Source organism: Salvelinus alpinus, chromosome 17 (assembly GCF_045679555.1).
Source record: "Salvelinus alpinus chromosome 17, SLU_Salpinus.1, whole genome shotgun sequence".
Taxonomy (NCBI): domain Eukaryota; kingdom Metazoa; phylum Chordata; class Actinopteri; order Salmoniformes; family Salmonidae; genus Salvelinus; species Salvelinus alpinus.
This window is the reverse complement of record NC_092102.1, coordinates 8,086,340-8,111,636: the sequence shown is the minus strand read 5'-3', so window position 1 is coordinate 8,111,636 and position 25,297 is coordinate 8,086,340. Positions and strand designations below refer to the sequence as shown.

Below are 25,297 nucleotides of genomic sequence, written 5' to 3'. Positions count from 1 at the left end.
GCGGCTTTGCCAAAGCTGCCACAACCACATCCAGATCCCAGCTCGCCATTGAGCTGGCCGCAGGCAACGAACCCCCTTCATAAACCTGGAGAACAAAGGATAGCGCCCCACCGGCCTGTCCATCCACCCCACAACACAGGACGATATAGTGGCCAAATACCCTCTCAGTGTAGAGGCTGCCAAGCCCTCATCCAAGCGAGACTGTACCTCAAACCATTTCGAGAAAATTAAAGAGAATGTGTGTCTATATATAGGGGCAGACCCCATCCGTGACACAGGTGTACATGGGAGTAAATCTGTAAATCCTCACCTCGGCTGTATCCCTCCACTGCGTACACACTTGTTTCTCTCACTCTAACATTATATTATCATCTTTGTTCTCCAAACTCAACAAACTCCTGAGCCGTTTGCTTCTCTGTCCGCCTTCCTTTGTCTTGGGAGAATGTAGGCTGATGAAATCATCTTGCCTAATGATTTAATTGATTTGAGGGAGGCTATGGGGCTGTCACTCACACACACACTCTGACTCAAACACACATTTCCACCAGTTAATCCCGATCAAAGCAATTAGTGTAAATTATTGTAAGACGCAGCTGTGTGAGGTAATTTCTTATCAGAAACCACCGAGTGTGAGAAACTAAGGGGAAAAGAGCTCTTGAGATTGCTCTGACAGCACTCAACACTTGATTTTGGCGCACGGCGCAGCAGACACTGATTTGATATCAGTTTACTTTAGTGTAAAGTAGAGTGCAGTGGTTGATAACCTCGTTGGTTATTTACCTAGCGCTGTAGCAACTTTGATAGAGGTTGGATATCTATTGAGTTAAATAGACTGGAAGGTAAGCTGTATGGGTTTGGGCATCGTCTTTGATGCAAGGTAGGGGTCAGTTCAGCACTGTCATTTCAGGACATCAATACTTAAATAGGAACCTACTGTTCTCTTCTAGGATTGTGATCATTTCCATCTCCCTTTCAAAGTTCAGAGATGGAACCTAGGGTTTGTGTTTGTTTGTGTGTGTCGGTCAAGGAGGAGGGCGAGGGTGCTCCACTCACATTTCTCGCAGACGGCGCCCCCTCTCCCGGCGGGGCAGATGCAGGTGAAATCGGCGCCGTCGTCATCGCAGGTGCCGCCGTGGCGGCAGGGGTGGAAGTCGCAGGGCCGCTGGGCCTTGGTGTAGTGGGGCACAGGGCTGGTCCTGTGGAGGAGGGTGATAGTAGTGGTGGGAGTGGGGGCCATGGTAGAAGGGGCGGCGGTGGTCCGGCGGCTGGTATAGGGACGGCGTGTGGTGCCCAGGGGACGGCGTGTGATGAAAGGGGAGTTGGGGGGCGGCAGGGTGGTGCCCAGGGGACGGCGTGTGATGAAAGGGGAGTTGGGGGGCGGCAGGATGGTGCCCAGGGGACGGCGTGTGATGAAAGGGGAGTTGGGGGGCGGCAGGGTGGTGCTGGCAGTGGGCGTGGTGGCGGTAGCTGTGGTAGTGGTGGTGAAGTAGGGGCGGGAGAACAGGCCTGGTAGACAGATGGAGAGAGGGAGATTCAGAGAGAGAGAGAGCAAATGTCAAGGAGCGTGTCAGTCTTGGACTTTGACATACAAGAACCAAAACATTTCTAATCACGCTTACATCGTCCTTCCTAAGAACGTTTCATGTCCTCTCATGCTTCATGTTTGTAATTACATGTAAACAACGCAAGCCAATCCCCTGGGTGTGTCCTACCATAGTTGTTGAAGCGAATATTCTCCTCCTCTGGCTTCTTCACCACAATGGCTGTCTCCTTGGCTGCCTTCATCTGCTTGAGCAGGGCTCCTTCAATGTCCTGCACCGTGAGCCTGGTCTCTGTGGGACAACACGGAGGACAAAGACGTTCACAACAACCCAGAGGACACCACTCAACTAGGACAGCTGTTCCATGTACTTCTACGTATTTTATCTCTCCCAGAGCTAGCACACCTGATTCAACTTGTCAACTAATTATAAAGCCATTGACTAGTTCAATTAGGGATGCTGTTCCAGGGCTACCACAGAACTGTGAAACATTTGGTCCCAGAGGAGAGGTTTGAGAGACACTGAACTAGAAGGCAGAGAAGCAATGTTGTGAAACGGCAGGAAATTAGGAAAGTTACTCCCCTCCCTCCATCCCATGACAGTAAATATTTACGAGAGCGATTGAGGCCGCTTGCTACGAGACAACGACACCCAAGGGGACCAGTCGTTCTCCTACCATCCAACAAAGTTTCAGTAAGGTTCAGATGAACCTTTCTCATAACATTTTCCACAGACGGCAATTAGAGATGGCCGACGCAGAGTTCCTTTATGGCCACGTCTATTGTGCGGATGTAAAAGACACTGAGCAGAGCCAGTAAAAAGAGGAGAGGCGTGGAGAAAGGCAAGGTTTTTGGAGCTTTAATCCAATAGGGGAGAGGCACTAAAGCCTTGTTCAGATTGGAAGTTCAAATCCAATTTTTGGGAATATCCATTTCTAATCTATTATTTTTCCTGCAGTCTGAACGGCTAAAAAGCACATGAAATCGGATATTTCAAGGCACATTTCAAACCACCTTCGTAGGTGGTTCGAAGTCGGATGCAAATCTGATTCCTGTCCATGCGACTTGTATCTGAATGATAAAATCTGATTTACTTGCCCTCAAGTGGTTTTAATACTTATTTGGCATATTTTGTTGCTTGCTAGCTACTCTGTTGACAGTTAGGTAAGAACATGTGGTTGCTAACTCGTTAGCTAGCTACACTAGCTAGCTACACTACATGGCCAAAAGTATATTGACATGCTCGTCAAACATCTCATTCCAGGGGCCTAGCTTGAACCATGAAAAACAGCCCCAGACCACTATTCCTCCTCCACCAAACTTTACAGTTGGCACTATGCATTGGGGCAGGTAGCGTTCTCCTGGCATCCGCCTAACCCAGATTCGTCCGTCGGACTGCCAGATGGTGTAGATTGATTCATCACTCCAGAGAACGCGCTTCCACTGCTCCAGAGTTCAATGGCGGAAAACTTTACACAACTCCAGCCGACGCTTGGCATTGCGCATGGTGATCTTAGGCTGCTTGGCCAAGGAAACCCATTTCAAGAAATTCCCGACAAACAGTTATTGTGCTGACGTTGCTACCAGAGGCAGTTTGGAACTCCGTAGTTAGTATTGCAACTGAGGACATTGGATTTCTACGTGCTACACGCTTCAGCACTCGGCGGTCCGGTTCTTTGAGCTTGTGTGACCTACCACTTCACGGCTGAGCAGCTGTTGCTCCTAGACGTTTCCATTCCACGATAACAACACTTACAGTTGACCGGGGCAGTTCTGGTTGGAAAGGTGGCATCATATGACGGTGCCATGTTGAAAGTCACTGAGCTCTTCAGTAAGACCATTCTACTGCGAATGTTTGTCTACGGAGATTGCATTTCTGTGTGCTCGATTTTATACACCTGTTGCAAAGTGTGGCTGAAATAGCCGAATCCACAAATTTTGGCCATATAGTCATGGCCAAAACTTTTGAGAATGACAGAAATATTAATTTTCACAAAGTTTGCTGCTTCAGTGTCTTTAAATATTTTTGTTGGTGTTACTATGGAATACTGAAGTATAATTACAAGCATTTCATAAGTGTCAAAGGCTTTTATTGACAATTACATGAAGTTGATGCAAAGAGTCAATATTTGCAGTGTTGACCCTTCTTTTTCAAGACCTCTGCCATCTGTCCTGGCATGCTTTGTCAGAATTTGTGGGATTTTGTTTGTCCACCCGCCTCTTGAGGATTGACCACGTTCTCAATGGGATTAAGGTCTGGGGAGTTTCCTGGCCATGGACCCAAAATATCGATGTTTTGTTCCCTGAGCCACTTAGTATTTTTGCCTTATGGCAAGGTGCTCCATCATGCTGGAAAAGGCATTGTTCATCACCAAACTGTTCCTGGATGGTTGGGAGAAGTTGCTCTCGGAGGATGTGTTGGTACCATTCTTTATTCATGGCTGTGTTCTTAGGCAAAATTGTGAATGAGCCCACTCCCCTGGCTGAGAAGCAACCCCACACATTGTCGCAGGATGCTTTACTGTTGGCATGACAAAGGACTGATGGTAGCGCTCACCTTGTCTTCTCCGGACAAGCTTTTTTCCAGATGCCCCAAACAATCGGAAAGGGGGTTCATCAGAGAAAATGACTTTACCCCAGTCCTCAGCAGTCCAATCCCTGTACATTTTGCAGAATATCAGTCTGTCCCTGATGTTTTTCCTGGAGAGAAGTGGTTTCTTTGCTGCCCTTCTTGACACCAGGCCATGCTCCAAAAGTCTTGGTTGATTTAGGTGCAGTCTTACTGGCAGCAATATCCTTGCCTGTGAAGCCCTTTTTGTGCAAAGCAATGATGACGGCACGTGTTTCCTTGCAGGTAACCATGGTTGACAGAGGAAGAACAATGATTCCAAGCACCACCCTCATTTTGAAGCTTTGAGTCTGTTATTCAAACTCAATCAGCATGACAGAGTGATCTCCAGCCTTGTCCTCGTCAACACTCACACCTGTGTTAACAAGAGAATCACTGACATGATGTCAGCTGGTCCTTTTGTGGCAGGGCTAAAATGCAGTGGAAATGTTTTGGGGGATTCAGTTAATTTGCATGGCAAAGAGGGACTTTGCAATTAATTGCAATTCATCTGATCACTCTTCATAACATTCTGGAGTATATGCAAATTGCCATCATACAAACTGCAGACTTTGAAAATGTATATTTGTGTCATTCTCAAAACTTTTGGCCACGACTGTAGTTGACTGCTGTGCCTAGCCAAAAAGCTAAGGTGACAACAATTGGTTGTTAAATAACTTATGAGTGATAGGAAGCACAAGCACAACCACTAATCAACTACTGCGCACACACCCGTCGTTACAATGACAACTAGCGTAGCCACGTCAGCCAATGACTGTTGTCTGAACGCACACATATCCGAATTGGTCACTTGTAACTTGCTGTTGGACAATCAGTATTCCAAAACAGAACTGATTTGAGCATTAAGGCCTGCAGTGCGAACAATGCTTAACAGTACTCTGTGGCTGAAATGAGCCCAGTTCTGAAAGACGACGCCTTCAAGCTCACTGAGAGGATTTCATTGTTGTTGGTGTTGTTTTGTTAGTTTTTCCCTGTTGACTCTTACAAATAACAAGTACAGCCCACGTCTGAAAAAGAGAATAACAATGAAAATAGCATAGCCACGGTCTGGTGTGTTTTGTAAAATGGAATGACTTTCTGAACAATAATGCTAGTGCAGTGACACACTTGCCGTAGCCTTTTGCTGACATTGGCATTTAGAAACATGTTTAACATGTGTTTAATGAATGTGCGACACTAGCCATAACAGTACATTTGCCATACTATATACCACACAGTAAGGGCTGGTTTCTTGGACGAAGAAGCACTTTCAAAGAACAATCTCCATTGAACATGCTTTTTAATCTGTGTCTGGGAAACTGGCCCAGAGTGTGTTCATCGTGACTTTTTATCAAATCGTTTTTTACCTGGGTCGAAGTGGGCCTCGACGAAGGCCAGGATGGAGTTGCTGGGCGCCAGGCTGCGGACTTGGACGCTCATGAAGTCCTTCTGCACCTCTGATTTACGGAACAACTCATTCAGCTGAGCCAGGGAGGAGAAACACATTCTTTAGTACACACCATAGCCAAATATTTTGCAACAGAAAACACGCTTGGACAAGTTTAGGTAGTCCCTCTCCGTTTCAGTCCGTTTTGTTCCGTTTCGTGCATAATGAATACAACCAGGATGATGAATGAGCGAGGTAATGAGCTCTGTGCGGTGGCTCATCCAATTTGAGTGCGGTGAACTCATTTCCCGGAAGGATGGGGGAAGACTATGTCTGCATCCAAAATGGCACCTTGTTCCCTATATAGTGCACTACTTTTGACCAGGGCCCCTATGCCATTTGGGACGCAAACTATGTCAGTGAATAGGTCTACTACTGTGTAGAACCACATTGGGCCTGGTCTGGGTGCACACATTGACATTTAGCTGCAGCTAGGGGTATAATTACATGAACATGTTTTTTTCCTGAGGCAGAGGTAAATGTCAGGTTAGCATGGCACACGCTGGGTGCTAATTGGTTTTAGCTTCTGATTCACAATGCGGGCGTGTGCTTTCGGTGCCCAAATGAAGTCAAATCAAATCAAATCAAATCAAATCAAATTTTATTAGTCACATACACATGGTTAGCAGATGTTAATGCGAGTGTAGCGAAATGCTTGTGCTTCTAGGTCCGACAATGCAGTAATAACCAACAGTAATCTAACCTAACAATTCCACACTACTACCTTACACACACACACAAGTGTAAGGGATAAAGAATATGTACATAAAGATATATGGATGAGTGGTGGTACAGAACGGCATGGCAGATGCAGTAGATGGTATAGAGTACGGTATATACATATGAGATGAGTACTGTAGGGTATGTAAACATAAAGTGGCATAGTTTAAAGTGGCTAGTGGTACATGTATTGCATAAAGATGGCAAGATGCAGTAGATGATATAGAGTACAGTATATATACATATGAGATGGGTAATGTAGGGTATGTAAACATTGTATTAAGTGGCATTGCTTAAAGTGGCTAGTGGTACATTTTTACATAATTTCCATCAATTCCCATTTTTAAAGTGGCTGGAGTTGAGTCAGTATGTTGGCAGCGGCCGCTAAATGTTAGTGGTGGCTGTTTAACAGTCTGATGGCCTTGAGATAGAAGCTGTTTTTCAGTCTCTCGGTCCCTGCTTTGATGCACCTGTACTGACCTCGCCTTCTGGATGATAGCGGGGTGAACAGGCAGTGGCTTGGGTGGTTGTTGTCCTTGATGATCTTTATGGCCTTCCTGTGACATCGGGTGGTGTAGGTGTCCTGGAGGGCAGGTAGTTTGCCCCTGGTGATGCGTTCTGCAGACCTCACTACCCTCTGGAGAGCCTTACGGTTGTGGGCGGAGCAGTTGCCGTACCAGGCGGTGATACAGCCCGACAGGATGCTCTCGATTGTGCATCTGTAGAAGTTTGTGAGTGCTTTTGGTGACAAGCCGAATTTCTTCAGCCTCCTGAGGTTGAAGAGGCGCTGCTGCGCCTTCTTCACAACGCTGTCTGTGTGGGTGGACCAGTTCAGTTTGTCCGTGATGTGTACACCGAGGAACTTAAAACTTTCCACCTTCTCCACTACTGACCCGTCGATGTGGATAGGGGGGTGCTCCCTCTGCTGTTTCCTGAAGTCCACAATCATCTCCTTTGTTTTGTTGACGTTGAGTATGAGGTTATTTTCCTGACACCACACTCCGAGGGCCCTCACCTCCTCCCTGTAGGCCGTCTCGTCGTTGTTGGTGATCAAGCCTACCACTGTAGTGTCGTCCGCAAACTTGATGATTGAGTTGGAGGCGTGCATGGCCACGCAGTCGTGGGTGAACAGGGAGTACAGGAGAGGGCTCAGAACGCACCCTTGTGGGGCCCCAGTGTTGAGGATCAGCGGGGTGGAGATGTTGTTACCTACCCTCACCACCTGGTGGCGGCCCGTCAGGAAGTCCAGGACCCAGTTGCACAGGGCGGGGTCGAGACCCAGGGTCTCGAGCTTGATGACGAGTTTGGAGGGTACTATGGTGTTAAATGCTGAGCTGTAATCGATGAACAGCATTCTCACATGGGTATTCCTCTTGTCCAGATGGGTTAGGGCAGTGTGCAGTGTGGTTGCGATTGCGTCGTCTGTGGACCTATTGGGTCGGTAAGCAAATTGGAGTGGGTCTAGGGTGTCCGGTAGGGTGGAGGTGATATGGTCCTTGACTAGTCTCTCAAAGCACTTCATGATGACGGAAGTGAGTGCTACGGGGCGGTAGTCGTTTAGCTCAGTTACCTTAGCTTTCTTGGGAACAGGAACAATGGTGGCCCTCTTGAAGCATGTGGGAACAGCAGACTGGGATAAGGATTGATTGAATATGTCCGTAAACACACCAGCCAGCTGGTCTGCGCATGCTCTGAGGACGCGGCTGGGAATGCCGTCTGGGCCTGCAGCCTTGCGAGGGTTAACACGTTTAAATGTTTTACTCACCTCGGCTGCAGTGAAGGAGAGCCCGCAGGTTTTGGTAGGGGGCCGTGTCAGTGGCACTGTATTGTCCTCAAAGCGGGCAAAAAAGTTGTTTAGCCTGTCTGGGAGCAAGACATCCTGGTCCTCGACGGGGCTGGTTTTCTTTTTGTAATCCGTGATTGACTGTAGACCCTGCCACATACCTCTTGTGTCTGAGCTGTTGAATTTCGACTCGATTTTGTCTCTGTACTGAGACTTGGCCTGTTTGATTGCCTTGCGGAGAGAATAGCTACACTGTTTGTATTCGGTCATGCTTCCGGTCACCTTGCCCTGGTTAAAAGCAGTGGTTCGCGCTTTCAGTTTCACGCGAATGCTGCCGTCAATCCACGGTTTCTGGTTTGGGAATGTTTTTATCGTTGCTGTGGGTACGACATCGTCAATGCACTTCCTAATGAACTCGCTCACCGAATCAGCATATTCGTCAATATTGTTGTTGGACGCGATGCGGAACATATTCCAATCTGCGTGATCGAAGCAGTCTTGAAGCGTGGATTCAGATTGGTCGGACCAGCGTTGAACAGACCTGAGCGCGGGAGCTTGTTGTTTGAGTTTTTGTTTGTAGGCTGGAATCAACAAAATGGAGTCGTGGTCAGCTTTTCCGAAAGGGGGGCGGGGGAGGGCCTTATAAGCGTCGCGGAAATTAGTGTAACAATGGTCTAGTGTTTTTCCAGCCCTGGTAGCACAATCGATATGCTGATAGAATTTAGGGAGTTTTGTTTTTAGATTAGCCTTGTTAAAATCCCCAGCTACGATGAATGCAGCCTCAGGGTGTGTGGTTTCCAGTTTACAAAGAGTCAGATAAAGTTCGTTCAGGGCCATCGATGTGTCTGCTTGGGGGGGAATGTATACGGCTGTGATTATGATTGACGAGAATTCCCTTGGTAGATAATGCGGTCGACATTTGATTGTGAGGAGTTCTAGATCAGGTGAACAGAACGACTTGAGTTCTTGTGTGTTGTTATGATGATCACACCACTTCTCGTTAATCATAAGGCATACCCCCCCGCCCCTCTTCTTACCGGAAAGATGTTTGTTTCTGTCGGCGCGATGCATGGAGAAACCAGCTGGCTGCACCGACTCCGTTAGCGTCCCTTGAGTTAGCCATGTTTCCGTGAAGCAGAGCACGTTGCAATCCCTGATGTCTCTCTGGAATGCTACCCGTGCTCGGATTTCATCAACCTTATTGTCAAGAGACTGGACATTGGCGAGTAGTATGCTAGGGAGTGGAGCGCGATGTGCCCGTCTCCGAAGCCTGACCACGAGACCGCCACGTTTTCCCCTTTTTCGGCGACGCACAGGGTCGCCGGCTGGGATCAGATCCATTGTATTGTGTGGAAGGCAAGACACTGGATCCGTTTCGGGAAAGTCATATTCCTGGTAGGAACGATGATGAGTTGACGTTAATCGTATATTCAGTAGTTCCTCCCGACTGTATGTAATGAAACCTAAGATTACCCGGGGTACCGATGTAAGAAATAACACGTAAAAAAACAAAATACTGCATATTTTCCAAGGAACGCGAAGCGAGGCAGCCATCTCTTTCCGGCGCCTGAAGTCGAAGTCACTGTCAGGAAGTAAATAAGCTGTATGTAATCCACATGGTTTCTTGCTTCCCTAATAAACAGAGCATAACGTCCATTGTGGATCTCACTCTGTTGGCTCAAGTTGATACCTTGAGGGAGAAATAAGGTACTGTACCAAGTACCTGACCTCTGACCTTTGTTTATTTTCAATCATAGAGCTAACTCCTGCTGACCACTCATCTCGAGAGATTTTGAAGCACACACAATGGGGTTATTCTCCTGTTCCTCCTCTGTTCACTCCAAATTATTTGTATGGGGGTGAACGACATCACTCCCACTACACTATATTCCATTTTCTATACTAGCATACTGTATGTTTACGTCTCTGCACATACTCCTCAAGTACCCCTGCTGGGTAGAAGGCGGGACTGCAGGTAGCAAAACCAATCTGAGTGTGCCCAGACACAAACCAGGTCTCTCAACAACCCCCACACGGCCACACTGAACCAGAAACACGGCCACTTCTCCCCCTCTCTAGTTTTAACCTCAGGTGATATCCACACACAGTCTCTAGCAGACAAACACACACAAGGGGCTAGAGGGAGGGTTTTGTTATCTAGGGCCACAGCTGGCCCCCACAAGGCGTAGGATGCACACACATACAGACACACAGTCACACACTGAGTGTCGCGAGGTGGTAGATTAGGCATCGACGGGGGCCAGTGACACCATTTCAACAGCTGGCGAGAAGCGCACGTGTGCGCGCGCCCACACACATGCAATGTCCCCGTTTAAGAGCGAGCATTAACTTTGACAACCCACACTTGTTCGACAGACTGTTGTTGAACCACTGACTACGGCAGCTAGTTCTGTGTGTAGGGGGGTTGCTACTCACAGCACTCTCGATGCTCCTGGCCGTCTCGCCAAACAGCTCAGACTTAGGATCCTCCATCTCAGGGGTGTAGAAGACCTCCTGACCCTCCACCTGGTCCAAGTGCAGGAAGCCGCTGAACCGCATGGTGGCTGAGAGGAAATGGTGTCACACACAAGTTATAAACGTTTACTTTCTGTACCTGTGAGGCATGCGGTGCCCTCAACTACCCGCCCTCAGCTTCAGACAGTGACCGTTTGGGTGGGGTAGTGCCAGTCTGGGGTTAGTGATGGAGTGTGTGCGTGGGAGGGGAGGGGGGGGGGGGTTAGTGTGGTTGTTTTTTATGGTGGGTGTGGCTGCGGAGTTGAGGGGGCGGAGCCTTTGATTGGCTGCAGCGGAAGTGGAAAGAGTGGATTGTGGGATATGAAGGAGGAACGAAAGAAGAAGGGAAAAGGAAAAGCAGAAGGGCAGGGGGTGGAGTAATGGAGTTTACCAGACTGAGACTTGTCCCAAAACTTGGCAGAGGCATGGAGGACTGAGTAGAGAGAGATCCGTTAGACAGACAGGAAATGTTGACACACATATTACAAAGACAAGCAGAGAGGGACAGACAAGACAACACGCATAGCAAAAATTAAGAACATTTTCTAAAAGTCTCCAGCTTTGGCAAAGACAGTCCCCTACCTTGCCCTTAAACATCCCCATTTCCCTGTTCAAAATCCTTCAACCCCCAATGGCCTCTTGCTATTGTTCCGGCAACACAATGGCAGCGAGACTCAAGACATCGTGAAAGAGAAGAGTGAAATAAGGCAGAAAGCAGGAGAGAAAGGGGGCTGGAGAGGAGATGAGGAGAGGCGCTGATGCTGAGGTTTCATGCTGCGGCTCATAATCAGCTGAACAAATTGGCCAAATCAATCATGGTGCCCTGCTTGGAGCTCGCCTGGGAAAAAAAGTGAAGAGCACTTGTATGATTATCATGGAAGATAGCCGTAATTGTCTCCTAATGCCGCCAAACCGGTGACTGACATAGGCTGGTTAAAATTGCATGATAAGGACTTTTTTTTTGCCGTTGTCTCCGCCCGACACACATCGATTCAAATCTGATGGGGCAGCTATTAAATAGGAACAAATGGGGAAGGTTTGGATGGAGAGGAGAAAAAAAGAGGAGAGGAGAGCAATAGATCAGATCATTTTTATATGGGTAGAAGACAAAACAGAGGAGGTCATTTTTCTGACGAGCAGCAGCCGTGATGGTTCACGTTGAACTGTGAAACTTAAAAGGCCTTGTCTGAGGTTAACTTGCCACTCGCAACTTGCATTGGGAAAGTGGACAGAAGCTTTGTTCTTAGTATTAACATACTCTGACGCCCTCTGGTGGCATTTTGTAAATGACTCATAATATTGTATACTACCCTCATGAAGTAGATTTCATTTCAAAACTATAAGTCCTACAAACACATGCTTAGTACTGTTAGAAAGGTAAGGACTGTGGGATTATGATACAGGGGGGTGATAAAGGGGGATCAGAAACAATGTGACTATTACAGAGCCTTAGATACAACAGATAAAACATATGTGTGTGTGTGGGGCGGGTCACAATTGAGAGACTTCAATGTCTAGGTTTAACATTAAATATGTAAACAATTATTGTTCCAAAAGGTTGTTTTTTATGAAGAAAAAATAAGTCAGATCTTTTACCTAATGGTGTCGCTTTAAACATGCACAAATTCCCATTGGAACATAGACAGGACTGGTGCAACGTAATCTTTCGTATTACAGGAATAATTTTTCATCTTACTGGAATGATATACATATGAGCAGCAGGGGGGTGGCAGGTAGCCTAGTGGTTAGAGTGTTGGGCCAGTAACCGAAAGGTTGCAAGATCAAATCCCCTAGCTGACAAGGTAAAAATCTGTCGTTCTGCCCCTGAACAAGGCAGTTAACCCACTGTTCCTAGGCCGTCATTGTAAATAAGAATTTGTTCTTAACCGACTTGCCTAGTTAAAATAAAGGTTAAATAAAATAAATGAGGAGAAAGCTGAAGTCTCTACCTATCCATTGACGTAAATATATCTCGTCTGATTCCCAGTTTGTCCACTAGGTGGCAGTAGGAGATCACATGAGCACATGATGTCTCTTGGCAACTTGAAACCAGTTGCCTCTGGTTTAGGTAGTCACCATGCCAAAATGGCTGAACAGATTTCCAAGCCTGACATCTTTAAATGACTATAGGAATCAGGGCTTTTAAGTTATCATGTTTATTGTTGTTGAAATAAGACACAGCCAGGTGAGGAAACTGCAAACTTCTTTTCCCATTCACTTTTCCTATTGTAAACAAGTGAGATAGTTTGATTTCCGGAAAGACAATGCTTTCAAATGGTACGTCAGACAAAAAAACAGAAAATAGTTTTTTTAAATGGGAAATCATGCGCATGATACATATACTGTAACTGATATTACACTTTTCAGATGTTTCAATGATGTGGCAACAAAGTCAGAGTAATTCAAATCACTCCCACTGATGCTTATCTGGGCTAGACAGAAAAAAAAAATCTTGCGACTACGAGGATGCATAAAAATGTTTGCACTTACTGTGGGGATTCAGACGGTTAAAGGAACACAAACATGATCAAAATGTTCATTTGCACACCAATAAAATTTGTCCACACCTTCTGATGACCATTTATAGGGCGATCTAAAGTTAACTACGCCTTTTTTCGCTAGGAGTTAGCAAATAGCGGTTAGCTCCTCTCCTCAGAGAGATCACTTACACCATCAATACAGGAGGAAAATAAAGCAAGACGCTCCGCTGATAGATATTACACCTTGCCGGAAGCCATGGGCTTGTCAGTTCCATCCTAATGAGTGTGATATCAGCCTTTCTCAGGAGTAGAAATAGGTCTGGCGTATTGATTAAGGAGCGATACACTCTATAAATTGGTAACTCTTTGGCAGAATGAGCTATCGATCGACAAAGGGTGGGTGTGACATCGTTAGCGCCTCGCCACTGCTGACAAATGGATGTTTGTGCATTTCGTCGTTGCTGCAGATGTACCGGGACTGTATTGTAGTGCTAATAGCGTGATTTCATTTCATGGACGGTAGCAACTGGTAATGTTGGTGTGATTTCATTTCATGGACGGTAGCGACTGGTAATGTTGGTGTGATTTCATTTCATGGACGGTAGCGACTGGTAATGTTGGTGTGATTTCATTTCATGGACGGTAGCGACTGGTAATGTTGGTGTGATTTCATTTCACGGACGGTAGAGAGTGGTAATGTTGGTGTGATTTCATGTCATGGACGGTAGCGACTGGTAGTGTTGGTGTGATTTCATTTCATGGACGGTAGCGACTGGTAATGTTGGTGTGATTTCATTTTATGGACGGTAGCGACTGGTAATGTTGGTGTGATTTCATTTCATGGACGGTAGCGACTGGTAATGTTGGTGTGATTTCATTTCATGGACGGTAGCGACTGGTAATGTTGGTGTGATTTCATTTCATGGACGGTAGCGACTGGTAATGTTGGTGTGATTTCATGTCATGGACGGTAGCGACTTGTAATGTTGGTGTGATTTCATGTCATGGACGGTAGCGACTGGTAATGTTGGTGTGATTTAATTTCATGGACGGTAGCGACTGGTAATGTTGGTGTGATTTCATTTCATGGACGGTAGCGACTGGTAATGTTGGTGTGATTTCATTTCACGGACGGTAGAGACTGGTAATGTTGGTGTGATTTCATGTCATGGACGGTAGCGACTGGTAGTGTTGGTGTGATTTCATTTTATGGACGGTAGCGACTGGTAATGTTGGTGTGATTTCATTTCATGGACGGTAGAGACTGGTAATGTTGGTGTGATTTCATTTCATGGACGGTAGCGACTGGTAATGTTGGTGTGATTTCATGTCATGGACGGTAGCGACTTGTAATGTTGGTGTGATTTCATGTCATGGACGGTAGCGACTGGTAATGTTGGTGTGATTTCATTTCATGGACGGTAGCGACTTGTAATGTTGGTGTGATTTCATTTCACGGACGGTAGCGACTGGTAGTGTTGGTGTGATTTCATTTTATGGACGGTAGCGACTGGTAATGTTGGTGTGATTTCATTTCATGGACGGTAGCGACTGGTAATGTTGGTGTGATTTCATTTCATGGACGGTAGCGACTGGTAATGTTGGTGTGATTTCATTTCATGGACGGTAGCGACTGGTAATGTTGGTGTGATTTCATTTCATGGACGGTAGCGACTGGTAATGTTGGTGTGATTTCATGTAATGGACGGTAGCGACTGGTAGTGTTGGTGTGATTTCATTTCATGGACGATAGCGACTGGTAATGTTGGTGTGATTTCATTTTATGGACGGTAGCGACTGGTAATGTTGGTGTGCTTTCATTTCATGGACGGTAGCGACTGTTAATGTTGGTGTGATTTCATTTTATGGACGGTAGCGACTGGTAATGTTGGTGTGATGAGAAAGAAGCAACACAGCTCTAGATTTTATATGAGCACATTGTTTCATATCCAAAAGTCCTCTTCAATTTCAAGTGTGCCTCCTAAAGGGGTTGAAGAGAGGTGAGGTGGTAAGTATAGGAGGGGAACAGGAGAGGGGGGTTGTGGGGTACTTACAGGGGCAGTTGGCTCCCTCAGGGCTGCTGGAAGCCGTCTTGCCATCAGGACAACAGCCGAAGGGAGTGTTGTCACATGACGAGCGGTCCTCCGCTGTGGGGATGGTGGTGGCTGCGGCTGTGGGGTCTAGGGGAAAGAGAGGAGGGTTCATAATGCTTCATAACACCTCATAACGCTTCATAATGATTCATAACACTTGTAACACATCTTAAGTCTGGCGGTGGTGGCCACAGCCTAGGGAACTAGGGGTGAGAGAGGAAGAGATTCATAATGCTTTATAGCGCATTTTAATGCTTCATAATACCTTCTTAACCCCAACCTCGGAGAGCTGCATCTGGAACTCATCTCCATTATGAGAGCCATACTGTAGTAGCTACATAATGGGCTACATACCGTTATAATGGCACTAAGTACTTTGTGATGAGGGTTGATAAATTACCACGGAAACAGCTAATCTCTTCCACTGATTGGGCGATTGCTATCTGCAAATTTCCACTGATTGGCAGATGGCAATCTCCAAACACTTTGTCCCAGAGAACATTGCCTTTGCTATAAATCTAGGAGTACCCTGACCTCATCTCCAATGGGGTAAAGTGGCTACTCTCACAGTACACCAGGGAATGGCCTGCACCCGTTTCTCTCTTACGGGGATAGGTTCCTCTGTGGAGCAGCTTAACGGTCACCCTATGATTAGAAATGATCGTAGAGCAAACAACCGTGGCTTGCTGAATAAGTCGTTAAGACGTCAAAGGGGGACGGTTGTCTCTTCAAGGACTCTCTGTCGTCGCCCTGTGAGTGAAACACCCGCCGCTAGGACAGGAGTCTGTGGAGAAAACTCTAGTTCAGGGATTGGAAGGAAGGGAGGGAGGGATGGAGGGGAGTGTTGGCGTCTACAGGGCATCTGTTGGCACATGGATTTACGGACCACAGCTATTGAGTTGGGAGGATGGGGGGGTAGGGAGGTGTGCTACGGCTCAGGGACTATGTATTGTTCCATTGGGAGGCAAACACAGATCCACCCAACCACAACCATCCCCCTGTTTACATACACAGACAACTAGACACACAGACACGGAGGAGACCCAGGTCTCCTTGGCAGACAGGCCATGTGCGCCAGGCGTCAGCCAGCGCTCCGGTCCGCTGGTGACAAGAGAATAAATCTGCGAGAGGGAAAAGCGTCAGAGGAAGCGCTGAGGCTCGTGTTCCATCAATTCAGGAGTGTCAAAGCAAGCTGTTGAGTCACAGAGCTTTGGAATGGTAAAAAAAAAGCTGATTGAAAAGGGTTAGTCTACAGGTCTCTGGAGTGTGGTGCTTGGTGGAGTGGTTTAGCTATAAGGCCAGAATGCCGTGGAGGGATTTTACTGTGTAGAGTGAGAGTTGTGTTTCGTATCACTATGCTGCAATGGCAAGGTAAGAGAAATTCTTATCAAGCTATCAACTCAGCCTTGAAACAACCCCCCAACATAAGCCAATAATCTCATCACCTTTCTGTTTTCCATTTCTACAAATTCTGTTACGTGGGGATAGCTTCTTATTTTGACAGAGTGGAGGATACTGTGACAACAGTCTTCGTTTGGAATACATTCTTGTATTTCTCTGCTTAACATTTGGATTAAACTGAATGCAAAGGACACTTTGAAAACACACCTCTGTTGTGGTGACATAACATCAGATCATGACATGTATAACATCATGTCATGTTATACATGTCATTGTTATCAGATTAATCCAAATGCTAGCTAACATTTAACCTGTTTGGTTAACTTTAGCTAGCTATGACAATTGGGATTTAAGTAAATTGTTTAGCTAGCTAGCTAGCTAGTTAATGTTACATGTCTAAACAAAAGACCCCAAGTTAAAGCTTTCTGTTAGCTAGATAACGCTAGCGGAGGTTAGATGGCTGGCTTGCTAGCTAATATTGAACATATCTGGTTAACTTTAGCTAGCTATGACAATCGGTTTGTATTGCTAGTTAAAGCTTGCTGTTAGCTAGACAGCTTGAGTTCGAAGGCTGGCTTACTAACGTTACTCTATGGATTGGGATTTTAGTGAATTATTTTGCTAGCTGGCTAACGTTAACGTTACATGTCTAAACAAAAGAACCCAAGTTAAAGCTTGCTGTTAGCTAGCTAATGTTTGTGGAGGTGAGATGGCTGGCTTGCTAGCTAACATTAACTTACATGTATGAAGTGTGCGTAACATTAGTATCTGGAATTTGTCTTCAGCATCAGTAGAACACGCCTGACTCTCCTCCACCAGTCATACAAGGAGAATGGTCTAATGCCTCCAATCAAAAAGAGAGCTGGCCCAAGCAAGCACAGGTTACACCTGAAGCATGAGGACTTGCAGCTAGTTGTGAACTTCATCAACAACTACACAGAGGATAATGCAATAGTATAACCAGGACGCCACCCAGAGGATAATGCAGTAGTATTACCAGGACGCTACCCAGGACACAAACACTTTGGTGGAAAGCTGCTGCCATCCCATATGAAAAAAGCAGCAGTGTGGCATCTCTACAAGGAATCGATGACAACACTTGGCATGTAAAGCATAAACACATTTTGATTATTTAATTGTCCTCCAACATGATTGGCACTACTTTATTCATCTCACATTATTTCTGTATTTTCCAGAGGTACGTGTAGTCGAGCTGTCTTCCTTCAGGAATCTGTGGGGAAAATTGCTGCCCCACATCTCAAGCACTAAGCCCCAGACATACCTGTGCTGACAGTGCCAGAGGAACAACTATCAGGTCTTCAGATCTGCCAATCTGCCAGAAGCTGTTAAGTTTGTGCTCTGCCACTGTGCCTGGCGGACCATGCACAAGCTCCACCACTGTCTGGACTTTCACTTCCTGATCACAGGCCACACCAAGTTCGCCCCCGGCTGGTGCTTCGGGATCATCATGCAGCACTTCAGAAAGACCGGAGTGAACACTTTGTCTGAGATTGCTGGTGCTGTGAAGGACAGCACTGTGACAGGGGTCAACATCCCACAGCTGGTTGGACTGGAGGATGGTACGGTGCTGGTGGAAAGCTATGGTTGGCAACAACACCTGACTCCGTACTTCAGCCCGCTGCCACAGTTCAAGCAGTACCAGCACTTCAGGTGAATATCATTTTCATTGCATTGTATGAGGTTATTATTCTTATCTAAACTTGGGAGGTGAATTGATGTTGTGCAAGGTTATAATATCTTAATTTTTCTTGTTATTTCCTGTTTTACAGCTCGATGCTCTGAAGCCTGGTGTTGTTGTCGCCAAGGAGCGTTCAACGTATCTTTTTGAGAAGATCAGGGAGTTTTGAAACAAAGAGGCTATGGACATCACATGCCCTGCACCAAAATCAAGGGCAGGACAGAAACAGGCTCTCCGAATATAGATTCCCTTGTTCATGCGTGGTTTGGACGGAACAGTCATCAGCACTATCTGCAGTGCTTCTATTCAAATGACTCTCTCCTAACACACACGCCATACGTTGCTGCTACTATTTATATTTTTATCCTGCTGCTTAGTCACTTTACCCCTGATTGTATGCATGTAACTACCTCGTCTATCACTATCGTTATTGATATTGTTCGTGTACATACTGTATATTATTTTATTTACATTGACACTATCTATTTCTGATATTGCTACTATGCAAGTAACCATTTGGCTATACCGTTTACATCTTCCGTAGAGACCCATCCACTTAGCAAGACTTATCAATATTCATTTGACATATACATATTTTGCTATGTGTGGTCGTAACATGACTTTGTGACATACCCCACAGACTCACTAAACACAAATGCTTCGTTTGTAAATTATGTCTGAGTGTTGGAGTGTGCCCCTGGTTATCCGTCAATGAAAAAAAATTAAGGAAATTGGGCCGTCTGGTTTAAGGAATTTGAAATGATTTATACTTTTACTTTTGATACTTAAGCACATTTTAGCAATTCCATTTACTTTTGATTCTTAAGTATTTTTAAAACCAAATACTTTTAGACTTTTACTCAAGTAGTATTTTACTGGGTGACTTTTACTTCATTTTCTATTAAGGTTTCTTTACATCTGGACACTTTCTGTTTACCTGGAATTTTTCGTTATTGTAGGCTATTACCACTTTTAGTCTTAAAGAGATGGGTGGGGCTGGCTTAAGAGGGTGTGAACAATGCTGAATGGGTGTAGACAAAGGAGAGCTCTCCAGTAGGCACCAAAGCCGTCAAAGGCCTTTTTCTCAAAAGTGTATCAACTTTCAAAGCAGAATTACTTTCCCATTGTTTCCTCAACTGCAGTGTATGATATACCATGTTGTAGCTCTGAGTCTCTACTTTTTACCAATGTAAAAAGCCCAATTTCAAATGTTGTTACATAAGACCGAATCTAGGCGGTGAGTCACAAATGGTGTATGATGTAGCAATGACGTATCAAACCTTGAGTCAGTTCAGAGGCCCATATTCAACCTAGGGATGTGCATGGGGGAAGCCAGAAAAAATAAAGCCCTATTACTTCCTATGTGTTGTGATAATTGAGTTGTTTGCTCTATAACCTGTTAGTTCATATGCCTTGACACCGTGATATACTGTATAGGCCTAAGGCCGAGACAATAAGAAGACATTTATTTCATTACAAAACCGGAGAGCAAATCGGCGAAGCCCACAAAACATATTGCATGTAACAAACAGTTACGTACAAAGAGTTGTACTGAAGACCATTTGGAAAGTGTGGATCAGAATCGCCGTTATAATCATTGGTAGAAGCACAAGCATTTCACTACACTCGCAATATCATCTGATAACCATGTGTATGTGAACAAATAAATTTGATATGTACGGAGAATTAAGTAAAACAAGTCCAAATCCATATCTCCATCCACGGCTAATTTAGCTAGCTAGCCACCGGAGGACAATGAAACAAAGAGATGCAACAATTTAAGTTTCTTTCTGTCAAATATGTTTGACTTCTGATGTGATGTGATTGGTCTGAAGCGAAATCCAAAACTGGCTTCCCTTGACACTTTTTTTGTGTGCGCCAGAGCCATCTACAGCTCACTCAGCACTGATGGGCTATTATTATTATTATTTTTTTTCAAGAGAAGACAAATGCTCGCTTGCTTCCCTTGCATTCAATGCTATGGGCGGCAACAATGTCATACTCTTTTTGACCAGACAGCATCAGATAGATTCTGTGACAGAGACGCACTGTTTCGTTCACTCGGATGCTTTCTTCAGTGAGATACAATCAGCCTCTTGCTTTTTGAAGGAAATTTATGAAACACAGAGAGACGAAAGATACATTATTTTGTATGTTTTTTTCCCTTGGTACTTTTTGGGGGAAAGCTTGGCTTCCCTTGGCATCCATGAATACACACCACTAGTAGGCCAATCAAAGAGGCTCAACGTGTAGCAAGGGGAGTGAGAGTTCACTAATGCAATGCAGATGGAATAAAATTACGGAATTGAAAAGTTAGCGAAATGACAAGGAGTAGGCTATAACGAGCAACCAAGAGGTAGCCTGTTTTATCTGAATTGGGTTGGGGAGAAAGTGCAGAATGTGGCCTCAATTAGACTAGCTAGCTATAGATGAATGACACTATTCAAATAGTGAAATTATTTCAAACCCTCATCTGTAATTCAACCCTCCCCTGACCTCTGACCCTTGACCCCCTGTGGAGCAGAATTATGGGTTATGAAGTGAAATAGCTTTGATTTACCAACTGGCTCCTCTCCGCTCGCCTCCAGGACTCCGACGCCGCTACTCTCTTCCACCTCCTCCACCTGGTCGTCTCCGCTGGGCTCACCGCTCCCTGAGTCCTCGAAGGCTGTAGGGGAGGAGCCAGGGCTGGTGTGGCTGGGTAGGCGAGGGGTGGTGGAGTGAGGTGGGTGGTGGGGGGTGATGACGGGGTGGTTGGTGGTGAGCGGTCTCTCAGTGGACATGGGGGGCGGCAGGGCCTCCACGAATGAGGCTAGTGGCCCCTCGGTTTCATCATCGTCCCAGGGAGAGTATGATGTGCCATGGTGCGGCGACGTAAGCCTGACGTGGGAGGGGGTGGTGGCTTTTGCGCGGGGGGTGGGGGGGTAAGGGGTGGGCCGGCTGGCCGGCTCGGTGATGCTTTCTGCATGGGGAGGGAAGGGAGAAGGAGAGGAAGCAAGGAATGGATGAATGGGTAAGCAAAGATGAAAATCTTTTTTTTCTTTTTTTCTTCTCCCTATTTCGTTTGTACACCTTTACCTCATACTACTGCTGTACCCCTTATGGTTCTCTTTCGTGTTCTGGTCACGTCAGGCACCTGAGCACCCAATACTGACCGACACACAAGAACAGAGGCCAGACTCATTGCAATATGAAATATACATCTAAAATAGAATTGAAAACCTATGCACATAGGAACAGAAAACCTGGATGAAATCTTTTAACCCCTTATGACTTACGAAGCAAAACACACCATGAAAATTAGAACATCTTACACTGAAGTATGCCAAAGGATGGCATACTGTTGAGTTCAACTGCACTGCAGTCTGTGTACAGAGAAGAATCATGTGCCCTATATAGGGTTAAACTGCACTGCAGTTGCACTGGTGTGTGTGTGTGTGTTTGTGAGGCATGTGTGTTTGTTCAATGTGTCTGTGTGTATATGTGCCGGTGTTGGTGTGTGTCTGTGGGTATGAATTATATATACATATTGAAATGTTGCCCTCCTGTAGCGGAGCTTTAATCACAGACAGTCAAAGCCTCTGGTGATGAATGATTGATATAAATGGGGCAGAAAAAGCAGGGTTTAACTCCGGCTTCAAAGACTCCAGACTCCGCTCACAGCCGCACAACTATCCGTCAACAGCCTTGTCAACACAGTCACACACGCCATCCAAACACTCTCAGAAATCCTTTCCTTGCCGTCACCAGAGAGAGGGACCCGCTTTTCTTTCAGCAGAAACCAGCATTACCCATGCAATGCCTTGGTACAAAGACAAAAAATGTATCGGATAAAACCGATGAAATAGGAGAACAACTCCTGAGGGAAAGAAGCGAGTCAAGAGCTGGAGGGAAGGGAGACACTTTGTAAATGTAGCTGCTAGGATGGCGGCAAACCAGCCAGGCTTCACTTAATACCTCCTACTTTACCCCAGCCGTTGTGTGTGCAGGGCAAAAGAAAAACCTCCTACGGTATATAATTTCCATCTCATTGGAATTCGGCTAACATTATGTGTAGGATTTAATTGCACACCAATAATCTCCTATTTGGTAGGCAATTACGCCGTGAGGTGTGAAATGTGATACCTTGATGAGGCGCTGGATGTTATCAGCCAGGCAGGCACCCCACTATCTCCCATCCTGCTAGGCTCCAGAGGAGGGGAGGCAGAGGAGCCAGCCTGCAGATACAGTATGTCGGCTTAGCCCAAGAGTGCATCTATCAATTGCTATCGCCGTGTGCGAGGCGGTGGTATCCTTTGCTCTTCCTCTTGGCTACACCTGTTACTCAGGTGCTGGGTTACGGCCGGGAGTCCTTCGGCGGCGAACGCTCGAAGAGGGGTAAAATAAAAAAAAACAGATATAGAAAGAAAGGGAAGGATAGACAACTGGCAGCGCAGTCAGTTCAGTGGAAGCTTTCCTTAATCAGGTTTAACGCTCCATTTGCTTTTTTTCCGAGAGGCAGGCGGTTATATCGACAGGCGGGCGGGGAGAGAAATCATTGTCATCTTCACTTGTCTGGGCTGTGTAGTCATCTTTGAAAGGCGGTTATTAAGATTGTTTGCCGTGTCTGCCATGCTCAGTGGGGAGGAGGAATCAGATATATGAAAGTCGACAGAAAAAAGGGAAAGAGAAAATGGAAGAGAGGAAGAAAAACGAGCAGGGGGAGAAAGAGAGCACGAAAGAGAGAGAGACATGAAAAGAGGGACGGAGGACATAAGATGAACAAGTTTTTTAAAAAGTGTTCAGGGAAAGTACGAGGATGGAGTGAGAGGCATAAAAGACAAAAGACATTAAGGCAGAAAACTGATGATGTCATATGCTAGTGTTCACTGCCAATTTGCGTCAAACCTACAGGTGATGACAACATATGGGAGATCCAGGCCAATGGCCAATGTCTGGACACGATCGGTGCCAGAAGTTCCTCATTCATTCAAATACCCCCCTTTAGTGGCTTGTACCTCACACACTTTCACAGGTTTTTCCCATGGTTTGCTTCATCTAGCTCTTAGTAAGGGCCACATAGCCAGAAGCAGAAATGCTGTGTTGTGTCGAGGAGACTCAAAGTGCTTGTCCCTTAGCATGGGCGGAGAGATGGGTTAGATCACAAGTTCACAGTAGTAGCCATTTGATGTAGTTTCTGCAGAACTTGCTTCAGTGTGAAAGGGCACAGGCCTTCAGTAGTGGTTCTGCGCTAGTTATTAGCATTGAAGTTGATTCTGTAATTTGTATTAAGAGCTGCATCAGATCAGCGGAAGGTGAGGAGCGGTGGCAGGGCGAGGATGTTTGAATGCTAATTCGCACCCAATCACACGTGAAATGAGCTCGATCTAACCTCCAACCTGGGGGCGGCTGAGGAGCCCGTTACCTACGGCGTGACTGCATCTGGGGGAAGAAATTAAATGAACTGCTGTGACAAGTTGTGTTTGTCTGGCTTCCCCCTTGGGCTCAAAGAAAGCGAGCGAGAGAAAACTCTTTCTCCCTCCGAATGAAGCCCCACACTAGGCAAGGACTTACATAATACTCATGTCTCCATCGCCAGGCAACAAAGAATGAGTCTGGAGTGAATTTCATTGTAACCGACGGCGTCAGATCGCTAATCACCAGATCAAGGTGCTGTCGGCGTCTCATAGAGCAAATTACTCTTACTCCTGTGCAGGGACGCAACTGGTTTAAGATATAATGGAGTTATATAATATAATTATTATTTACACTCCAAACAGCCTACCTGACCACTCGGAGGCGTCCGCATGGTCCTAAAGCCCACCGTTGCCTCGTTTTGTATCATATTCCTATGATAGAACGGGGGGACAAAAATAAATGCTATTTCAGAATGTCCCCAGTGAAAGTTGCACCCCTGCTCCTGTGTGCCTGCATGTATGAGGCCGCCACACAGCACTATTTCAGAAGCCTTGGTTAGGGGTTGAGGTGGTGCCTTCAAAGCATTGCACCTACTTCAGCCCTGACAAACTGCACCAAGATCAGCAGGGAAAAGGAAGGTACCCACCAGATGTCTTCACGGGTTCAACAGACCCTAAATTCTGAGATCCGACCCGGGATCCGGAAAACAAATGATAGTCCCACTAAGAGCAAACCAGATGGGATGGCGTATTGCTGCAGAATGCTGTGGTAGCCATGCTGGTTAAGTGTGCCTTGAATTCTAAATAAATCACAGACAGTGTTACTAGCAAAGCATCCCCACACCATCACACCTCCATGCTTCACGGTGGGAAACACACATGCGGAGCTCATCAGTTCACCTACTCTGCGTCTCACAAAGACATGGCGGTTGGAACCAAAAATCTCACATTTGGACTCATCAGCCCAAAAGGACAGATTTTCACCTCTCTAATGTCAATTGCTCGTGATTCTTGGCCCAAGCAAGTCTCTTCTTCTATTGGTGTCCTTTAGTGGTGGTTTATTCGCAGCAATTCGACCATGAAGGCCTTTGTCTGTTACTTAAACTATGAAGCATTGATTTGGGCATCAATTTCTGAGGCTGGTTACTCTAATGAACTTATCCTCTGCAGCAGAGGTAACCCTGGGCCTTCCTTTCCTGTGGCGGTCCTCATGAGAGCCAGTTTCATCATAGCGATTGATGATTTTTGCGACTGCACTTGAAGAAACTTTAAAAGTTCTTGACATTTTCCGTATTGACTGACCTTTATGTCTTTAAAGTAATGATGGACTATCGTTTCTCTTTGCTTATTTGAGCTGTTCTTGCCATAATTTGGACTTGATCTTTTACCAAATAGGGCTATTTTCTGTATACCACCCCTACCATGTCATAACACAACTGATTGGCTCAAACATTGGCTCAAATGCATTAAGAAGGAAAGAAATTCCACAAATGAACTTTTAACAAAGGCACACCTCTTAATTGAAATGCACTCCAGGTGACTACCTCATGAAGCTGGATTGAGAGAATGCCAAGAGTGTGCAAAGCTGTCATCAAGGCAAAGGGTGGCTACTTTGA

The 25,297-nt window shown here is 45.8% G+C and overlaps 1 protein-coding gene across 5 annotated transcripts in view; it reads right to left on the bottom strand.

Moving 5' to 3' along the window:
- LOC139542053 (agrin-like) overlaps positions 1–25,297 on the bottom strand; it is a 409,208-nt gene that overhangs the window by 56,579 nt on the left and 327,332 nt on the right. For 4 of the 5 annotated variants that reach the window (XM_071347046.1, XM_071347047.1, XM_071347048.1 and 1 more), the window contains 6 exons: positions 20,846–21,247; positions 15,147–15,272; positions 10,535–10,662; positions 5,516–5,630; positions 1,713–1,832; positions 1,054–1,506 (listed from right to left, as the gene is read on the bottom strand). In XM_071347046.1, coding sequence (XP_071203147.1) covers positions 1,054–1,506; positions 1,713–1,832; positions 5,516–5,630; positions 10,535–10,662; positions 15,147–15,272; positions 20,846–21,247 — 1,344 coding nt within the window. The remainder of the gene's footprint in view (positions 1–1,053; positions 1,507–1,712; positions 1,833–5,515; positions 5,631–10,534; positions 10,663–15,146; positions 15,273–20,845; positions 21,248–25,297) is intronic. The other variant, XM_071347049.1, reaches the window with a different exon arrangement.